The 20,528-nt window shown below is 45.2% G+C and overlaps 1 protein-coding gene across 1 annotated transcript in view; it reads right to left on the bottom strand.

The window, feature by feature from the left end:
- LOC147722739 (uncharacterized) overlaps positions 1-19,421 on the bottom strand; it is a 331,420-nt gene extending 311,999 nt beyond the window's left edge. Inside the window, exons 1-3 of the mRNA XM_086967370.1 lie at positions 19,280-19,421; positions 13,872-13,999; positions 6,700-6,819 (exon numbers count right to left, since the gene is read on the bottom strand). Of these exons, the coding sequence (XP_086823496.1) occupies positions 6,700-6,819; positions 13,872-13,999; positions 19,280-19,421 (390 nt within the window). The remainder of the gene's footprint in view (positions 1-6,699; positions 6,820-13,871; positions 14,000-19,279) is intronic.
- Between the last annotated feature and the right edge of the window lie 1,107 nt (positions 19,422-20,528).

Below are 20,528 nucleotides of genomic sequence, written 5' to 3'. Positions count from 1 at the left end.
ATCTACCATAGGGGTGACTTATCTGTATTAAAAAGAAAGATTTAAGCCTGACAAAAAATTATTTTATTATCAACAATAGAGGGTTCGGGCCCATAATCAGTAAGGCTAGGCCATTCTTCATAAGCTATCAACAACATGCATGCCAGTACTGATACTCGATCCCCAAACTACTTAATCAAATCACACGTGACACTCAATGTGACTAAAAAACACACTTTTTAAATGCTATGGTTTCTAAAAAAAATTGAAATTTAATTAAAAAAAACCTTTGTTGGTTTACACAGAAGTCCATTCATCAATTTTCACAGACCACACTGGTTACATCACATACATAATCATGTCACGTAAATTAGACAACACTAGGCATAACAAAGACAAGAAATTCTTACAATTAAAATAGTAGATAAACAAACTCAGGTTCCAAACTTTGCAGAACATAAAAAATCACACCAATTAAAAAAAGGGGACAACAAGGAAGAAAAGGGAACACTCAAATGGGTTGCAAATTATTTAAAAAGCGAAATTGTTTATTTTGTTTAGAACAAACAACACAACCCTAGTATGGGTGGTGACCAGTGTGTTATTCAGGTTACCAAGGCAATTGTTTACATGATAGTTAAAAAATATTTTCACTAGTACACAAAAGGGTTAGCCTGATAGTGAATAGGTTGTGCACTTGTTTGGTCAGAATTGTGAGAATTATCCCTTTTGTGTTCCAGGTCCCAGGAGGAACCCCACAGAAGGTTTTTAGGGATTCAAAATGCATTGACCACAATGTGTGTATGTACTGATCCAAGCTGTGGGAACTCTGCTCACCATAAAGCACCATATGGCTAGTACCACTTGTAAGGAAAAGCCTCTTTTTGCATGATGAGCCCCAAGTATTGAACTGATGTTGCTGGTTTTTCGAGTCTGATAGTGCACTGGGGCCTGCTAACCAGACCTCAAAGCCAGTGCTCAGACCCTTAAAAGTATAAGCCTTGTTGGCTTATACCAAATTGATAACTTTACATGCTTATTGGTCCCTAGAATATGGTACGTACCAGGGGTATGTTAAAGATATGGGTGGGCGGAACTTTCAGAGTTACATGAAAACTCCTCGAGATTTTACAGAATACGACACATCATGCTGCTCACGCTCACTTTTAGTGCCGTTAGCTTGTTCTGCACTGAAAAAGCAGCACAAACTGCACCATGCAGCACACCAGAGGGATCTGCTTCTTGTGCCGCTTGAGTAGATTTTTTACCTGAACAGCAGCTTTCTCAATGTGAACGATTGCGACCTGTCACGACCGGCTGCATTGAGAAAAGCTCGCGGAGTGGGGTTCTAGTGTCTGGAAATCACGCTAGGAGATGCAAATTCTCACTCATGCTTGCCAAGTTAATCTTGGCGAACTGCGCAAATAAATAACTGCTCCACCAGGCGGTTGGTGGAGTTTTGCCAGAACTCTGTAATGTGGAGTGGGCAAAACTCTGCAAACTCCACCGGCGCAGCAGACTAAATTGTCCACCCCTAGTTAAAGAGTCCCAACCACTGCAGTAGCACTTATCTCACCCTGGATGTGACAGACTGGCAAATTGTTTTAAACTGCTTACTCGATTTTGCTATTTAAACTAATGGCATCGCTCGAACCTCCCTTTTTGATATACATAAGCCACCACTGCAGCAGACCTATCAGGTCCTCAGGCAGGGTGCTGTATTATTAGAAATTAGGACATGTATTATTGTATGTCGTAACAGTAAGAAGCTCGAATAGTAATTTTTACTGTGGAAAATGCTAATTTCTGAATTGGGCTACTAAAGTTGGTACTTCACTGTACCAAAAAAATCATTATATTAAACCTGACCTGATGCCCAAGTCAAATTTAATGTAAGTATTAAAAAAAATTAACTTTTAGAAAGTTGCCACTCTGTTGTCCAAATTTTCCAGTGGCCATTTGCAGATGCTTGCTGCAAGACAGTCTTTTGCCTTGGGGAGAAATGTGAACTGGTAAGAAGCCACACAGGTTGTGAACCTAGGGCAAGCTTGAAAGTGTAATACACCTTGGAAGGGCAAATGGTGGATACACACAATAGGGGCTTTTTCTATGGGAGTGTAGCCCAGAGGTAGCCACACCTCTAGAGTAGGTTACCAAGCTCCACACACATAGAGAACGGTTCAGACATCTTGCGAGAGTGAACAGAATAGTGCATTCTGGGATAGCTAGATGCCACACATTGCAGGTAGTCCTCAGGTTTGAAAGGCCATAATAGCCCTTTAGCTAGTACCGGCTGCTTTCCCGGAAGCATTTCCTAGGCATAAATATGGCACCTCTGGCACCAAGGCGTCAGTTCAGACACTTGAGAGATGACCGAAGAAAGACTGCCCAGCTGCTCCTGAGACCTGGAAAGAGAGGCTGTACCCACTTCTGGGCTGCACCTGCTGATCCTTGGGCTAGCAAAGAGAGGACTGTGCCTGTGGTGCCTGCAGTGAGTAATCATTGCTCTTGAGCCCTAGGTAGAGGGAGGTGAATTCAAAGAGACAGTTGGCTGATGTCCTGTTAGAGAACCTTGGCCACAAAAGCTGATGAAGACAATCCTGGCTAGTCAGTGGCCACAATTAGCTGATAACAACTGACCCCCAATATGCAGCCAGATAGACCAAATCCTAATGCTCAAACGTTGCTCCCGAGACTGCTGGACCTGGGAGAATTGTCAGAGTGCAGTTTTGTCACACAAGATGGGCACTAGCTTCAACCAAAGGGAACCACTGGTTTTGCTGTGAAAAGACACCAGTAGTCCGAGAGCAACTGGACTTTTGCTACACCAAAGGGGATTTCAAGGCCTCTGTTGACAACAGACCACCTCAGCATCTTACAGCATTTTCAGCATCCTGTATCCCTGCATTAGGACCACATCATTATAGTCTATCGCGGTTTGACCATACAGCCTGGAATTGGACTGGAGGCTGCTTTGGTGACAATGTAACTACCCTACAAATCCTTACTGACTCCCTTGACCACTTCCCTGCTTGAGTAGGTAACCCAAAGTGGGCATGAGTACTCAAACATAACTCTTGAAAAATTTTAAAATGGTTCCACATTTTCCACCAACAAAAGTAGTTGCCAATGCTTGCTTGCATTTTAAATGAATATCTGTCATTTACGTTTTACTTAAATATTTATTTGTCCAGAACCTTCCTTTCCATTTTGCTAATTTGTATATCAAAAAATCCCTAAAAATAAAATCTATGTTTATAAAGTCATGTTGGATTTCTTTCGTGTTGCGTGGCTTTTTGGTACTTCTAAATACTTTACACTTGTTTACGCCTGACTTCTTAAAGCCACAGCTAGCCACAGCTAGCGAGAATTGAGCTAAGGTGTAACAAACGAGCCAAGTGAGTATTACACGGAGAGGTCACACAGCCACAACTTATAATGCACCACTTTCCTCACACTACTGCTAGCACAGATTTCTAAAGGAGGTTTTAGTTGCCGTATCCTTAACATGGCCACATACCTGGTTGTCACATTCTAAATGTTTCATTGCACTTACTCAAGGACATAGGTGGTGACCCCAGGTCACCGGAAAATACAGGAAAATAATGATCAAATACAAATGGGCAAGATTCTACCTTGAGGCCTTGTTTAAGTAGTAGCAAAATGATCTGCCCATCAAGGTAAATTAGTACAATGCATAACATATAGGTTTCCCAGTCTTTCAGACTTTTTTAAGGGCCCATAACTGTAGGAGCACCGAGCACAATAACAGTAAGGATGGTAGACGTCACCACTAAATTGGAAATTGCATACTTGGTCTGTGGTGAAAGGTTATCTTCATTAAGTCACCTTAACTCTTAAATTAGACATAGCTGAGTCCCAAAGTCCTAGCTCAAGATAGTGTTGGGATAATTAGCACACGCTGTGAATTTCGACACCTATGGTAATAACTAGGTATGAAAAAATGCACCTTTCTTGGAGTTTTCTCTTAGAAAATGGGGCATGAAATGCAGAACTTGGTACTTATTTCACCGAATTCCATTTGTAGCATTAATTATTTGGTACTTTCCCCTTGTAAATGTCATCAACCTTCACCTGTTGGAATTTCTATGGATGAATTGCAGCAATGCAATGATAACTGTGGAACTGAAATGTTGCCATGTACTGCAATAGGAGTTTCTGCACATATCCAAATTTAACAGCCTATTTGTCATCAGAGCCCATGTACCACACAGTCCAATTATTTCAAGTTGCAATACAGAAGTGAAGTTCCATCCAAAAAAGTGAGTAAAAAATAATTTAAAAAATGCTCTAGACAATATAAATGTATGTGAAGTGTGCAAGAGAATTCAAATGGCAGAAAATACATCCTCCGAGATAGAGCTACTTTGTTACTAGTCAGTAACGTTTATTGTTCGCGACTCTAGTGTTCATGAACACCTAACACAATACAGGCACATACCAATTTGTACAAACCTTCAAATAAAAGTGGCAATGCCTCAGAGTGTTGACTGCGCATCTACTGAGACAAAGGAGGCAAGGCTACATCCTGTTTCTATGGTTAGTGTTGTTAGTTCCCAAAATAGGCAGAGCCCACTACCTTGGGGCACAAGAAGCTGACTCAGCAGATCCTCAATCAGAGGAAACCAACGTTGTTGATTATTTGGGCAGACCACTGTCTGACCTACAAAAATCGTTGTAAGTAAGTGCACAAGTACAAAGGGCTTTTCTCAGGCAATTAAAAAGCCTCCTTTAATCCAAATAGGTGGCAAAACAGCTGGGAGAAGGACAGGGGCGTAGCTTGGCCAAGTACGTTTGGTAGGGGTGAGCTTTAGTTTTTCCGGCAATCACACTGGCATATCATGTTAATCATTATATGGGAAGTAGCGCATGACGGGGTCCTAAGGTCCAGTGGAGAGGGAAAGGAGTGCCGATTGTAATGGGGTACTTAAGACACCGTATTTTGTCAAATAATCATGTTTTAAGAACTTCAAAATGGAGACGTGTGTGTGGGTGTGTTTTTCCACACCTTACCATACCAGACTGAAAGCTCCTGATCTCAAATATTTAATAAATAATACATTTGTTACGGTGTTTACCCCCCACCCCCACCCACCCCAAGCTTAAGCTATGCCCCTGTAGAGAGATCATCTCAACAGCAGATGGGTTCATTTAAAAAATAATAAGAGGTGGGGCAACAAGGGAGTGTACTTCTCATGCAAAGTCACCACTCAATAGCACTTAGCAGCAGAGCAATGGACTGCTTATGTGGTGCTCCTCTGGCCTCTTGTGTGGGTTAGAACACTCCCTTTGAATCTATTCACTCAGCAGCAGGACAGCCGACATTCAGCAGGTGCCATCTCATTTACTTCTATCGGATAGGGCGATATTCACCTCCGTATTCTGGAAGTACTGATCTGTAGGAGGGTTCATTCATGTGAAGGTAGAAAGGTTTTCAACAAGTTGAAGGGAAATCAAGCTTATACGCCCGAGTTCGGGCTGCTGTAGCAAATGCAAATGTCCACCAGGAAAAAAAGAATTCAGATTCAAAGGGCCTATCCTGGTAGACGTTTTCTTCTTAGAGAGGAGTCTGGGAAGGTGCTCTCGCCTTTACGCATCGCAGTGGTCACTGCATAAAACGTTAACCAAGAAAGACTATATTTGCTCTAGAAGTCCTGGAAACAAAACACAGGCAGAGGAAGGTTTGGAAGGGGATGTCCTCTGTTGGCAGCAGCCACTTTTTATCTCACAACCATGTCTTCAAAAAAATGAATGTATGAAAACAATAGCCATGGGTGCCTAGGCAGGGGTAGCATTTACCACGTTCACACATTGTGATAATCATAACTAAAAACGCATAAAGAGATGCTCATGTTCATGAGCAACTCAAACACACACAAATAATTATTAATTAAAGCGAGTGACATCTTATCCAACCACTAAGAATAATTTAGGGACGCAGGTAGGCAACTCCCCTGGGTACAAGTACCTCGCTCTAAAAGCTTTAACATGTTGCCACGAGACAGGAATTTTGTAGATGAGGCTCTACCCCCTTGATTCCGTGTTGTAGGAAGATCAATGGAATACGTCCTGCTCTCTGCACATTAAGCCCTATTCTGAAAGAGCAGCGGGTTTAGGCTTCCCTCCGTTTTAAGGCCCCCACGATCTTAATCCAAAAATATATATCATGGGTAATCTTAGGACAAGAGACATAAGTGCCAGAGTTGGCACACCTGCGGGAAGTTCCTAGATTTCCTTCCTTGGTTACCCTGCCATTATAGAAATTTGAAGGAAGCTCAGGGTTAAACAGTGTTTAAAAGAGAGGCTTTTGGTCAATTCCAGGTTGTTGACGGCTGGGGGTAAATATATCCTTCCATTCTCTTCAACGGGCAAATGAGGTCGATTCTTAGAATGAAATAAGGTTAAAGGTTCAAAGGGGGCATGGTTTATCAAAAGAGGAGGATGTACCTTGGCTGCCTTCCACAGACAGAATTTTCACTGAGGGTTTACTGTTGAGATTATTAGATTTAAACGAGTGTTCTCCTAGTGCAAATATTCGGGTTGTGTGGTGTTCCCAGTTGCATTATTTATTTTAAAAAGTGAATGAGGAGAAATGTATCAAATATAGAGTTTCTGACATGTGAAAGGCCACAGGGTGATAAATAATGCTTTGACTCTTTAAAAACATCAATGTGTTAAAATAAATACTTGTGCTTTTACCTTTTCATATAGTTCTGTAGCACGCAGGAAATCAACAAAGCCTGTAAGCACAGGCAGCTTCATACCAAGAGGCATGGTTGACATCTTGAACGCTACTTGTCCAGGGAGTGTACTTGAACCCTAAAAGAATGAGAAAGAATAACATTTAACGTTACTTTTCAACACAATCTGTGCCTCCAGAAAGATGGGGTGCGGGGGTGGGGGGCTCAATCCATGCAGGTTGGAGTCTCCAGTGGAGGCAGAGAAAAGAGATCACGGGTCGTTACCTACACTGCACCACAAAACATTTTTTTTGCTGCAATGTAACGACTTCACTTTTTATTCCTCTAAAAAATAATTAATAATAACGGGGCATATTACCAAGCAATAGCGATAATTATCGCTATTGATTGGTTAGAGACAACAATTTACCGCTGAGCTGCGGCAATTTTTATCGCAGATAAACCTTGGTATTACCAAGGTTTATCGCAAATGCAATAAAAATCGGCCGCAATGCATGAATATCGCTGAAAAGTCAGCGATATTCATGCATTAGCGAGCTAATGCTCCTAGCCATGTTATCCACCTCCCATTGGATAGCATGGCTAAGAAATGCTCAGGGCAGGTGTTAGCTTTTGGAAATATTCGCGCTTAGCGCGAATATCTCCAAAAGTTGGTAATAGGAGCTAGCGATGTTAGCGACTGTTTTCATTCGCTAACATCTTGGCACGCCCACTTTGCATGTCATTAGTGATAAATATCACTGACATGCAAAGTGGGGCCCAAGATGGTCGCTATTTCCTACTAGCTGTCGCTAACTGGTGTTAGCGACAGCTAGGTAATAGGGAGATAATTTTATCTCCGCTTTCTTGGCTTTTAAAGCCAAAAAAGCGGAGATAAACCCCCTTGATAATATGCCCCAACATTTCTGTGTACGCTGCCTACCTTTTTGGGAGAAACAGCTGCCCATCGCCAGAAAAGTATACAAAGCAAGGTGTGCGGTGGTGCATGGAATTTAACCTCAGCTTGAGAGTAGGAAAAGCAACGAAAAATATGAATCCACTAAGTGAAGCTCCTAAGAACCCCGCGATACATTATCACCGCTTTTCTTAGCAGGAAACTGCGATAGTGGGCTTGATACTATGCCCTTGTGAATTCCCATAGAAGCCCAGGTTAACACCAGAACCTGGGCTTCAATGCAAATTCACAAGAGCATATTATCAAGCCTATTATCGCCGCTTTAGCTGCAGTTTCCAGCTGAATAAAGGGGCAATAATGTATCGCCCTTGCTTGATAATATGGCCTCCCGTTTCCAAACCCACTCTCAAGTCGAACTCAGCTAATCAAACAATAAGCCCACAGAAGGCACAAAACATGGGGGCATATTATCAAGGGGGTTTATCTCTGCTTTTTTGGCTTTAAAAGCAAAATTCTAAGAGCATTAGCTCGGTAATGCATGAATATCGCTGACTTTTCAGCGATATTCATGCATTTCGGCCTATTTTTATCGCTTAGGAGATAAACCTTGATAATAGCAAGGTTCCTAAGCGATAAAAATCGCCGCAGCTCAGCGATAAAAATATTGCCGCTAAGCCAACATAGCGATAATTATCGCTAGTTGTTGGTAATATGCCCCATGGCTCGTAGATTGATTTTTTGGGGGTGAAAAACAGGAACCGACAGCAACCACATGCTCGGATTAAAAGACACAATTACATCAAGATATGTCTCACATACAAATACATTAGAGGATTCGTTACAAAATACATGGAAGAAATGATTTGCAAAAGACACATCTGCGAACAACCTTGTCTCAACAAAATGTAATCTACCAGTCACCCCTATAACCAGATGCAGAAACAAACGTGGCAAGATTCTGCGTGACAGCACCTTGCTTGTAGAAGAACCTCCTGAGGGAAATCTACCACTCCCAATGAATGATCCAGCTCAGGTCGCGATTCAAGTGCCAGAAGTTCTAAACCAATAATTTGTGGATTCTCTCCCCATCTCTCCCCTCGTCTGTCTGCGTTATCTGCATATTGGGCTATTTTCAAGTCAAATGGTACATTCTGTGTGATATTCGTGAATTCTCTCAATGCATACTGACACGCTCGCTGTAACCACCGAAGCCTATCTGTAGCACCACATGCCTGAGCTATGTAACTTAAGCACTTTAAGTTACTATGCAACTCATTTATACCCTGTGCATTTATCTAGCCTCATTCATGAACTCTGTCATTGTTACTGTCACCATTCTACCTTATATCCCAACTCAGTAAGGATGCGCCTAGAAACAATTAGATTCTGCAGTGTAAAGTATACAAAAATAAACATGGTATTGTTAGGACTGGGATGTTGTGTAACTACTGTATCACATTTGTATTCTTTTCACTGTGCATGGTTTTTTTTTCTTTCTACTTCTCTGCCTGCCCGTGTCCCCGCTCTCGCTGTCCCCCTCCCGCTGCTGCCCCCTGCATCCCCGCCCCCTTCTCTTCCTTTCCCTTCGCCTTTCCAACAACTGTGTCCCCTGCGGCCCCGCCCCCACTCCCATTGGCTGTTTTACACCCTCCTCCCACCTAATCCTCCCTCCCACCTCCCTACTGATGGAGAATGCTGCGCTGCATACTCCTGAACACTCGCCCCGCCCGCAAACACACCGTCGAGCTCTGGGACCTGCTCGACACCTCCGCCCCAGATATTGCCTTCCTGACCGAGACCTGGTGGAACGACTCCTCGGCGCCCGACATCGCCATAGCCGTCCCAGACGGCTACAAGATCACCCGCAAAGATTGCACCAACGGAATAGCCATCCTCCACAAGTCCAGCCTCAAGGTCTCCACCCACTCGGACGACACCCTCAGCACCGCCGAACACCTGCACTTCTGGATCCACACCGACCCCAACACCACCCTAAGAGGAACACTCGTCTACAGACCAACCGGACCCCGGGCTCAGTTCAGCGACTCCATCGCTGACCTCGCCAGCATCCATGTACTCGCCTCCATGGACTACATCCTCCTCGGGGACCCGAACTTCCACCTCGAGAACAACAACAACACCAACTCCATCACCCTGATTGACAACCTCGCCAACCTGGGTCTCAAAGAACTCGTCACAGCACCCATCCACACCGCCGGCCACACGCTTGATCCCATCATCACCACAAGCACCCACGTCTCCTTCGAACACACCACCGAACTCCACTGGACCGACCACTGCTGCGTTCACTTTATCTTTTAGAAACCCACCACACACCACCGCACCAAACAGCTGCCCCGCCGCTGCGGGAGCAAAGTCACCAAGAACCAGCTGACCACCACCCTAGCCCGGGACCCTCCCACTGACCCCACCGGCCCAGATGACGCAGCAAGCCACCTCAGGAAATGGATCACCAACTGCGCCAGCCCCCTCTTCCCGCTCAAGAAACCCCCATACAGCCGCACCAGCAAGAAAGCCTACTGGTTCACCGAAGAGCTACTGACCACCAAACGAGCATGCCGGAAGCAGGAGAAGACATGGCTCCAGGAACCAACACCGGACAGCCAAACAGCCCACAGTAATGCCACCAGCAGGCATCACCACCTCATCAGATTAGCCAAGGGATCCTCCTTCAAAACCTGCCTGGACAACAATGCACACAACAGCACAGAGCTCTTCAGTATTGTGAAGGAACTCTCCAACCCAGCGCCAACACCAATGACATCCCGCCCTCACCGGAACTGTGCGACTCGCTGGCTACCTTCTTCCACCGCAAGATCACTGACATCCACAGCAGCTTCATCATCTTGACCACCCCGACAACACCAATCCCCACCCACCCGACGAACCCCACCCGCATCAATGGCCTGACCTCCTGGACCAACGTCAACGACGACGAGACATGCAAGGTCATGAACTCCATCCACTCCGGATCACCATCAGACCCCTGCCCACACCACATATTCAACAGTGCAGACGCAGCAATCGCACTCCAACTACGGAAGGTCATCAACATCTCCCTCGAGACTGCCACATTCCCGGAAAGCTGGAAGTATGCCGAGATCAACGCCCCAAGGCGGACCCCAAGGACCTCAAGAACTTCCGGCCCATCTCCCTGCTCCGATTCATGGAGAAGGTCATCAAAAAAATCGTCAACACACAACTGACCCGCTACCTCGAGGACAACAACATCTAAGACCTGTCCCAGACCAGATTCATAAGAAACCACTGCACCAAGACAGCCCTCATTGCAACCACAGACAACATCAGGTGCCAACTAGACAATGGCGAAACATCAGCCCTGATCTTCCTGGACCTGTCATCCGCCTTCAACATGGTCTGCCATCGCACCCTAAAGATACGCCGCCAAGAAGCCGGAGTCCAAGAGAAGGCCCTCGACCGGACCGCATCATTCATCTCCGGCAGAACACAGAGCATCCGCCTCCCACCCTTCCAATCCAAAACCACCGACATCATCTGCGGTGTACCTCAAGGCTCATCCCTCAGCCTGACACTGTTCAACCTCTACATGGTCCCCGTCACCCAAGTTGCCCGCCAGCATGACCTCAATATTCATCTCCTACGTCACCCAGCTCATCCTCTTCCTCACCAAGGACCCGCACACAGCCAAAACCAACCACCACGAGGGAATGAAGGCCCTCGCCAAATGGATGAGGAGCAGCCTACTGAAGCTGATCTCAGACAAGACGGAGATCCTCATCCTCGGTCCGACCCCCTCAGCCTGGGACAACTCCTGGTGGCCGAACGCGCTGGTAACAGTACCGACACCCACTGACCACGCACGCACCTGGGGATCATCCTCGACTCCTCCCACTTCATGTCAAGGCAGGTCAACGCCGTCTCCTCCTCCCGCTAGAACACCCTCTGCCTGCACCGCAGGTTCTACAAGTGGATTCCCAACAAAACAAGAAGAACGGTGACACAGGCCCTCGTCAGCAGCAGTGACCTTATCCTAGTACACGGACTCGAGGAGCAGGTAATGGATGCACCCGTCCTTCCGCCCTAAGCCTCACATTGTCTGATTATCGTCCAAGCCTTGTTATTTACCAGTTCACTCAGTGAATGAAATAAATTGGTTTCTTTCAAGGTATTTACATTCCATGTACAACGAGATTCGGTGTTGGTCCTTCACATAGGTAATAGGAGTGTCCTACATTTTGATTCACCATTGCATTTCCCGCAATGCGGAAATCTCAGACTGAGAGAATTCTCGAACATTCAGCCTTTTAATTCACAGTCCAGGGCCCTGTCGGGTCGGAAGTATCACCGCCAGAGCGACTCTCCCAACAATACTTCAATTTTCCTTAGCCATGAGGAGTCGCGGGAAGACTGTCGCTTACGCGACGAAACACGTGTCGGCTGGTTCTCATGAACATTAAAGACACCCTTTCAGACGATTGTTTCCAAGAACTTCTGCTTTTTTCACTAAATGAATAGGCTGTTGTCTCTAATGTGTAACTTGTCTATACAGACACCAGTATTTAATATTGAGAGAGCGAGAGTGTGCATCAGTGTATGTTTTTGTAATATACGTGGCGTTAGTTTGCTGACACTACACTGAGGGGATACAGGTTTTATCCCCTCTTCACTGCTTTGCACCTCACAGCTACTATATATCCCATAAAAATGTGTTGCGTTACTATTTTGCTGTTTGACCTTTGCTGGAAACCTGACTAAAAATCCTCTTTTAGACTCTTTGACCTCGTCACTGTCGTCAGCAGCAGGCTAGACATTACGGCAATGCACTCTATGCAGGAATCCCAGCCAAACACCTGCATCCAAAACGTCTCCGCCAGACTGATTCTCAACGTCCCTCACTGCAGCCACATCACCCCTCACCTGAAAGACCTACACTGGCTCCCTGTCGACAAGAGGATCACCTTCAAGCTCCTCACCCACGCACACAAGACACTCCACAATATCGGACCAGCCTACCTCAACAGCAGACTCAGCTTCTACTCCCCCACCCGCCAGTTGCGCTCCGCCAGCCTCGCCCTCACCGCTGTCCCCCGCATCCAACGAACCAGCTCTGGAGGCAGATCTGTCTCTTTCCTCACCGCCAAAACATGGAACACCCTCCCTACCCACCTATGGCAGACCCAAGATCTGCTCACCTTCAGAAGACTCCTCAAGACCTGGCTCTTCAAGCAGTAGCAGCACCCCCTCCCCACAGCACCTTGACACCCTCACGGGTAGGTAGTGTGCTTTACAAATTCATTGATTGATTGATTGATTGATTGAATATAAAAACCTCAATGTTGTAAGAACCAAGCACCAGCTAGCCATTGTTCTCTGGTAGAATGCAATGGAAAGCTAGGGCTGGTACCTGGCACATAGCTGAATCTGCACTAGACACTATCAACTTTCTATAATTACAGTTGCCAGATGATGTCATTTTTCAAGGAGCTGTAGAGTCCTCAGAGTGCCCTAGGCCTAGGCCTGGATTACCTCTAGTAATGTACAACAAAATGGCCGGAAAACACTGCTTTCTAAGTTTGCATTTAATTTGGTGGATGGCACTTCAGCAAATACAAAGTCTAGAGGAATTGGCATTACTGATCCTACAAACCCAGCGAATTCTCCTCTTGTCCCACCCTCAGCAACCTCGGGAGCCTCTTAGTTGTTGCTGAGGGACTAAAAAAGATCATGGAGTTAAAGAAACAGAAGGTAAACTGGGGTGTTACATCTCTATTTACTTTTTCTGCCTTTAACACTCCAAGACCAAGATAGCAAGAAAAGTTACAAAGCAGAAGCCAGAGGTTGTAACTGCTAGCCCTATCTTGCCATAATAGACATCCTTTGATTACCCCTCCGTTCCTCTCGCCATGATGACTCCCTTAAGGAGGTCTCTGTGCCTCCAATCACAACCTTTTCCCAAGTATAAAAAAACAACCCCCTCCTTACTACATGTTCCTTTTTTGCGTCCCAATCTATAGGCACGCGCGATGCACATGCTCAAGCATTTCATGGCGGCTCTGTTCCTGGCCGCACTGACTCAGCAGGGTTGAGGAGATCGCTGGGACCGTATTACAAGGAATCTTCAGTTCTAGATCTGGGTGCTGGCAATTCATTTAAGGGAGGAGATAGCATGTCTGTCTGTGGTGTGACACATTGGGGCTCCTCCCTGGACCCATTTATTGCAGCCAGGCCAGAGGTCTGCAGTGCCTCTCTCTGGCTGGCTACGGGGCATATACCAGTTGATGGAGACTGTATCTCCTGGGTGAAACTGGCTTTCGGATAGGCCGCCTCTGGTAGGGGGCTTCTCCAGTTTCAGGTTGGCTGTCTAAAGCTTGGCTGTTGCTTGGTTCCTTGTTCTTGTGACCTATGAGTGCCAAACCATAGGTGTATGATTTTGGGTTGCACTATTTTGAGGGGATTTCCCCGCCCCCCGGCCCCGGCGGTGTGCTTTTGGAGCCTATTTACATCTGGGATTTTATGGAAGTATGTCACACACGTACAGTTTGAGAGGATTCTGTCAGTACCTGTAGTTAATTGGCTCATTCCTTGATATTTTACTCTCTGAAATGTCGCCCGGGTGAGTGTTTGCGCACAAAGTTTTACTTGCAGTCATCCCAATGTGGTCTTAGAGTTGCCTTGCTCATGGGCACATAGTTCTCTCGGGGTTGAGTTACAGTCAAGCCTATTCCACATAGCTCCCCCTCCAAGTTCTCAGAGGAGTGACTTGTATTTTGCACGGTCGTTGCTGACTGCTCATTGCCGTACCCCCTTTATGCTTGCTGCTGTTGATGTCACAAATAAAATGATTTGGGGCACTTAGGTGGTGCTGATGTTGGTTCCACCTCTCTTTATTCCTCACGCAACTTTGCCTCTTATCATGTAAGTTGGTGCCAGGGGGTCACTCTCTGACTGTAAATTGATTGTCAGTTTCTCAGCTGTAGGTGGTGTTCTAACAACATGCATGCAGAGTGGCCTGGAGGTGTTGCACTGCAGTGCCTCTCTGTTTCTGATTGTGTTACAGCAGGTTACAGAGCGAGATGTTGGCGCCCCCAAGTTCTCTACCTGGGGAGTGCAACATTGGAGGAGGCAAGTGGTGGATATTCCTGTGGGCGGCTTGGCACCTGCAGGACACTCTACTGTATGTGCCTTTACCAGGCTATACATTTTAGTGTCTAATTGTATATCTGCAGCAAAAGCGAGCAGCCAGGAACTTTAGCTTGTTTTTGCCGGGTGCTTGTCTGTGGTTCAGCATTACCTTAAAGACAGGTGTTCAAGTCCTGCCACTTTGATCACAGATTCAGAAAAAGGGGGGGGGAAGGGGGTGGTGATGAACTGAGTGTCTGAATTAAGCAGACCACTCTTACCCAGTCCAAAGATCAGGGCTTGATCCATCACCGTTTTTTAGCTCACTGCACCATCCCAGCTCATAACTTGGCTATATGCAAATTAGTCTGACGATGGCCCAGTGCATCATGGGAACAGGGCAGACCAAACTACCAAGCCAATTCTTATACTGGGAAGGAAACAAGCTTTCGGGGACCAGATTCTGGCATTTCAGCCGTCGTCGGCCCGGCTTGCTTGAATCCTGATGGTGCAGTGAGCAAGGGACTCACATCTGAGTATACCCTTCTACGCTTATGGTGGACAAAACAATTCAGAAAACTGTCTGTTGACTGGGTACGAGTGCTCTGTTTAATTCAGATACTCTGTCCATCACCACCCCCTTTTCTGAATCGTTTTGTCCACCATAAGCGTGGAAGGGTATACTCTGTTCCGATGATGCACTGGGCCAGGGACAGACTAATTTGCATGTAGCCAGGTTCTGAGCTGGGATGGTTCAGTGAGATAAATAACGGTGATGGATCAAGCCCTGATCTTTGGACTGGGTAAGAGTGGTCTGCTTAATTCAGACACTCTGTTCATCATCACCCCCTTTTCTGAATTGACTTTGATCACAGAGCAATTACCACTGTTCCAGATATCAGCATTTCAATGTTTTGGCTTAATGACTTTGCCTATTGTATTTTATGGCTCATGCTTTTTGACCCCATTCGCGTTGTTTGTTCCGGTTCACTGTGGCTTTTTTTTCCAGCTTCACTGATGTTTCTGTAATGTCATGTGTCTTAATTTCTGCATGCCTGTTGGACTGTAGTACGGGAAATACCATCACCCATGGTTGATGTGCTAGATGTTATGGCATTGTTGGGTCCTACTGTGGCTGGTCTTACTCTCTTACTCAGTGGTCTGCAGGGTTGACTCCACTACATGCATTACATGCGCTGGAATCTACTTTTGACCCTACGTCTTGTTTATAGGCTCAATGTGCACCTTCATATTCTGCTGTTGACTGTTTGCAACATGTGCTGTGTTTCTGGCCTTCCAAGGTTCAGGTTGAATTCTACCACTTTCAGCCAGTATTGGTTCTCATGCCCCGCACCTGAGTGGCATCCATGCCTTTCAGGATGCTGTCTTTTCTGCAGCTCTTTCCATTGGTGTCATCAGGATACTTCTTGAAATCATTCGCTCTTCAGCATGCACGTTCCCATATTACTGTTCATTGCAGGCTTCTGGGGGGGTTCCTGCGGTTCGTTGTGGGGGTCACAGCATTTACTTATTTATGTATTTAGGGTTTTCTATAGCGCGAACATGACCCAGTGCAGGGTATCAGAGCGCTTTACAGTAGCGTTTCAAACAAAACAGAACATTGGAGGAAAAATCAGTCATTCATGTTTTACACTTCAGTTTAGCATATAAACATATAGACATTCAGTAATAAAATTACCACGGCGCAGTTAAAAAACAGGATAAACTTTGTACCATCCCATGGTTAGCGGAGCAATGAATACAAGTGAGCAGTTTATAGACAGCAGTCCTCCAATATAGTCTTATGGGAGAAATTTGCTCATATAGTACAATTTTCCTTCCTTTTTGAAGGTTGCAATGGATGTAATTCTTCTGATGTTTGGTGGGAGTGCATTCCGAATTCTAGGTGCTGCTCCTGAGAATGCTCTGTCATAGGTCTTTTTCTTGCAGAAGCGAGCCGGTTTCAGAAATTAGTCTGATTTGCTTCTAGAGGGTTGGTTACCTCCGGAAAGCGTAAGTTTCTGAGCCAGGTAACCTGGAGTTTTGTGGTGTATTGCATTAAAAGTGATGCATGCCAACTTGAATTTAATTCTTGCTTCGAGAGGCAGCCAGTTTAGCATTTTCAGGTGAGGGGAGATATGGTCAAATTTTTTGGATCCCGCAATCAGCTTTCAATGGGGCTGTTGAGGTCTTGGGTAGCCCAGCCAGGGTAGTGCACCTGTATTTGATCCTTGATATGACCAGCGCTTGCACTGCAGTTTTAAGGTCTGTTTTGTTCAGGAAAAGTTAACGTTTTTGCAAGTAGATTAAGTGGAACCTGGCATTTTTTGCCATTGTATTAATATGTGCTAACATGTTCAGGTTTTGTATCTAGGGTAATTCCAAGTGATTTGGTGAAGTCTACAATCTTTGGAGTACAATTTAGAGCAGTGATAAGGTTGGCCCATTCTGCTGACTTTAGTATGTTTTTCTGTGGTGTAATCATCAGGAATTCGGTTTTCTGAGGGTTTAGCTTCAGGTGATTCTTGGTTAGCCATTGGAGGGTTCTAGATAGCGCATAGTTCATGGTCTTTATCTCTTCTGTTGATGCGACCTTGATGTACAACTGAGTGTCATCCGCATGCATGTGGAAAGCGATGTTTGCTTTTTGTAATATTTCTGTGAGTGGTTCGACTTATAGATTGAATAGCGCAGGTGAAAGCGTTGATCCCTGTGGAACTCCAATTGTATTATTGGTTGAGCTAGAAAGGGTTTGGTTGACAATGAATTGTTCTCAAGAAAGTAGCTGAACCACTTAAGAACTGTACCCTCTAGGTCCATTCTGTTTGTCATCCGATCTAGAATTTAGTCATGGTTCACTGTGTCGAACGCAGTCGACAGGTCCAGCAAGATTAAGAGGCAGGTTTTATAGGGCCCGATTCACAGAAATAACTTAAGACAAAATCCTAAACTTACTACTTTTGGTATTCACAGAAGTTAGGATTTTATCTTAAGACAGACTTAAGACAGACTTAAGTTAGGATTCTGTCTTAAGTCTGTCTTAAGACAAAACCCTAACTTCTGTAAATACCCAAAGTAGTATGTTTTGGATTTTGTCTTAAGTTAGTTCTGTGAATCAGCCCCATAGTGGTCAAGAGCCAGCAGTGTGTCATCTACAATGTGCAAAATTGCAGTTTCTGTGCTATGGTTTGGACGGAAGCCCGATTGGCAAACATTTAGCAGGTTGAACTCAGAAATGTGTGGACTGAATTGTTGTTGGACACATTTTTCCAGAACTTTGGCTAACATGGGATTATTAGTCACAGGTCTGAAATTGTTTGGAGCAAAAGGGTTCTCTGTTGTTTTTTTTAGAAGAGTAATGACTTGGCCTGTTTTAAGGCAGGCCGGGGTTTGTCCTTGTGACAATGAGGCATTTATGATCTTTGTCCAAAATGGGATTACCAGGTGGTTTAAGGAGGACCAGCACTTTGCTGGTAGGGGATCGATATAGTGGTTGTTAGGTTTAGTGGTCGACATGATCTTTGAGATGTCTAATTCCCTGAACGCTTTAAAATCTGACCATCTGGTATTGTTTTTAGGTTTCTTTGCTTCTTGTTGAACAAGTTCTTCGTTCTCTGTATCCTTCTTACTTTAAATGTCTTCGGCGGATTTTTTTAGTTCCCTCTCCAAAGAATTAGCTTTATCTGTAATGAAGACCGAGCAATCTTCACTAGTTAGGCTATTAATGGTGATGGCTGGTGCTACTTTAGCTGATTTATTGAATTGTTCTTTAAGTATATCAAAAAGTTTACTGCATTATCCAGTTCTTTCCTGAAAAAGTATTTTAAAGATTTAATAATGCTTTTATTGTAAGCTTTCCTCGATTGTCTCAGTAGGGTTAAGTGGGGTGAGAAGGGGTGTAGTCGCCATTTGCGTTCTGATAGTCTCATTGATCTTCTTTCTTCATTAAGGGCATCATTGAACCTCGGGTTTTTGACTTTGTCAGTGACCCTTTTCAGTTTTAAAGGGGCTATGTCCTCGAGAATGCTTGACATTGTCTTGTTGTATTGCAAATTGAGGTCATTGACGTCAACCATGCTCTTGGGTGCTTGCAAATCTAATGTACAGCGTGCTGCTATTTTTTCCATATTAGTTACTCGAGTGTCCCTGATCATTTTTTTGGTTTAACAGCTTGTGAGGATGAATACGTTTTTTTAAGAGATTTCCAATGTGATTATATGCTAGCTATGATCAAATCTAGGTCTGTCCTTGTCTGAATTTGCGGTTTGGATGTTCCGATGGGCTCATTCATCTGTGGGGTCTCTCAGGGCCATTTGTATTCTGTGAATTCTATGATGTTTGTTCTTTCTCCTGCACATGGAGGTAATGTCCTCTCTGGAATTAAGTCTTTTTCCTGGGTATTTGCCGAGGTGTGTCGGTTGTGGGGTCACCCCCAGACGGACATGTTTGCGAGACCCGGCACAGCACTTCTTCCCCATTTGGTTTTCAGAGGAAGGGAAGACTTGAATTTGGGATGGATGTCCTGCAGTTCCCTTGGCCTGTGGGCTTGGTGTGTGCTTACCTTCTTTACCTTTGTTCCGAAGGTCCTGCTTCGAGTTTGGTGGGAGATGGCTCAGGTTGTTCTGGTGGCTCCAAAATGGCCTGCTCTGTTTGTTTTCCTCTGTTGATAGAGATGGTGGTGGGTTCAGAGGGGAGGTTTCCATTAGTTCTGTATTCCCTGATGTTTCCGTGTCTCCAGGTGCCCCCCTGATGTGGCTGAAGTAGACAGTTTGGTAATGAAGCAGGAGGGATTACAGTTACAGGGTCTCCTAGCCTCTGTCTCGTCTGCTGTGAAGGTATCCAGACTGTTGTCTACTGGGTCTTCTTCTGCTAGGACTTAGAAGATGTTCCAGGCTTAGGGTGATCACCAGCAGTGTGTCCTCTTCTAATTCCTGCCTCAGGTGCTGAATTTTTTCCAGGATTGTTTCTAGCTGGGTCTGAGTTCTTTGGGTTTATTGAGCAGCAATGAAGGCTTTTCGGTCCCTGGGGGGAGGGTCTGGTGGATGCTCAGGATCTAGTTTCTGGTATCTTTCTGGTGTCCCTCTACTCTCCATTCATTCCCCCCTGGTGGTGTGTCCTTCTTGGGATTTCACATTTGTGTTGCAGGTTCTTTCCTTTCCCCATTTCGAACCACTGGCTTCTGTAGGGTTACGCGTTCTGACCTTAAAGGTGTTTTTTTCTGGTGGCTGTTGCTCACCGGCTGGGGGAGTAAGGCGTGTTGTCTTGTTTGTATCCTTTCTTTCGAGTATTTGAGGACAGGCTTGCTCTTTCTTTGAATCCTGGCTTTGTGCTCATGGTGGATTTCTTGTTTCATCACCGGCAGGAGATGATTCTGATGATGTTTTGTTCGGATCCTCAGTCTCCTGAGGGGGTGATGTTTCCTTTGCCGAATGTGTGATGGGTGATTCTGTTCTGTTTGGTAGTCCTGGTGATGGAGTTCTCGGTGTCTGGTTTTTTTTTTAATGGCTTTTATGTGGTTTACCAGGTGTAGTTCCTTTTACCTTTGTGTCTCCTTATCAGGTGGTCCAGGGTCAGGAGGTCGCATGGTTTGGTAGATTTCAGGGTTCGGATTCCATTGTTGTAAGCCGTTTTCTGCCTCTGGTCTGATCTTGTGTTTGCATTTTCTGTGCAGTTGTCCTGGCCCACTTTTGGCTTGGGTGCATCTCACTAGGTGAATCATTATGGCGAGAGGAACCAAGCGATAATGCTGTGATTACCTACCAGTAATGGCATTACTGTAAGTCCTCAAACAACACAAAAGTTCCCTTTTC

This window comes from Lissotriton vulgaris, chromosome 4_1 (assembly GCF_964263255.1).
Source record: "Lissotriton vulgaris chromosome 4_1, aLisVul1.2, whole genome shotgun sequence".
Classification (NCBI taxonomy): domain Eukaryota; kingdom Metazoa; phylum Chordata; class Amphibia; order Caudata; family Salamandridae; genus Lissotriton; species Lissotriton vulgaris.
The sequence above is the reverse complement of the archived record's forward strand: the minus strand, read 5'-3'. Positions and strand labels throughout refer to the sequence as shown.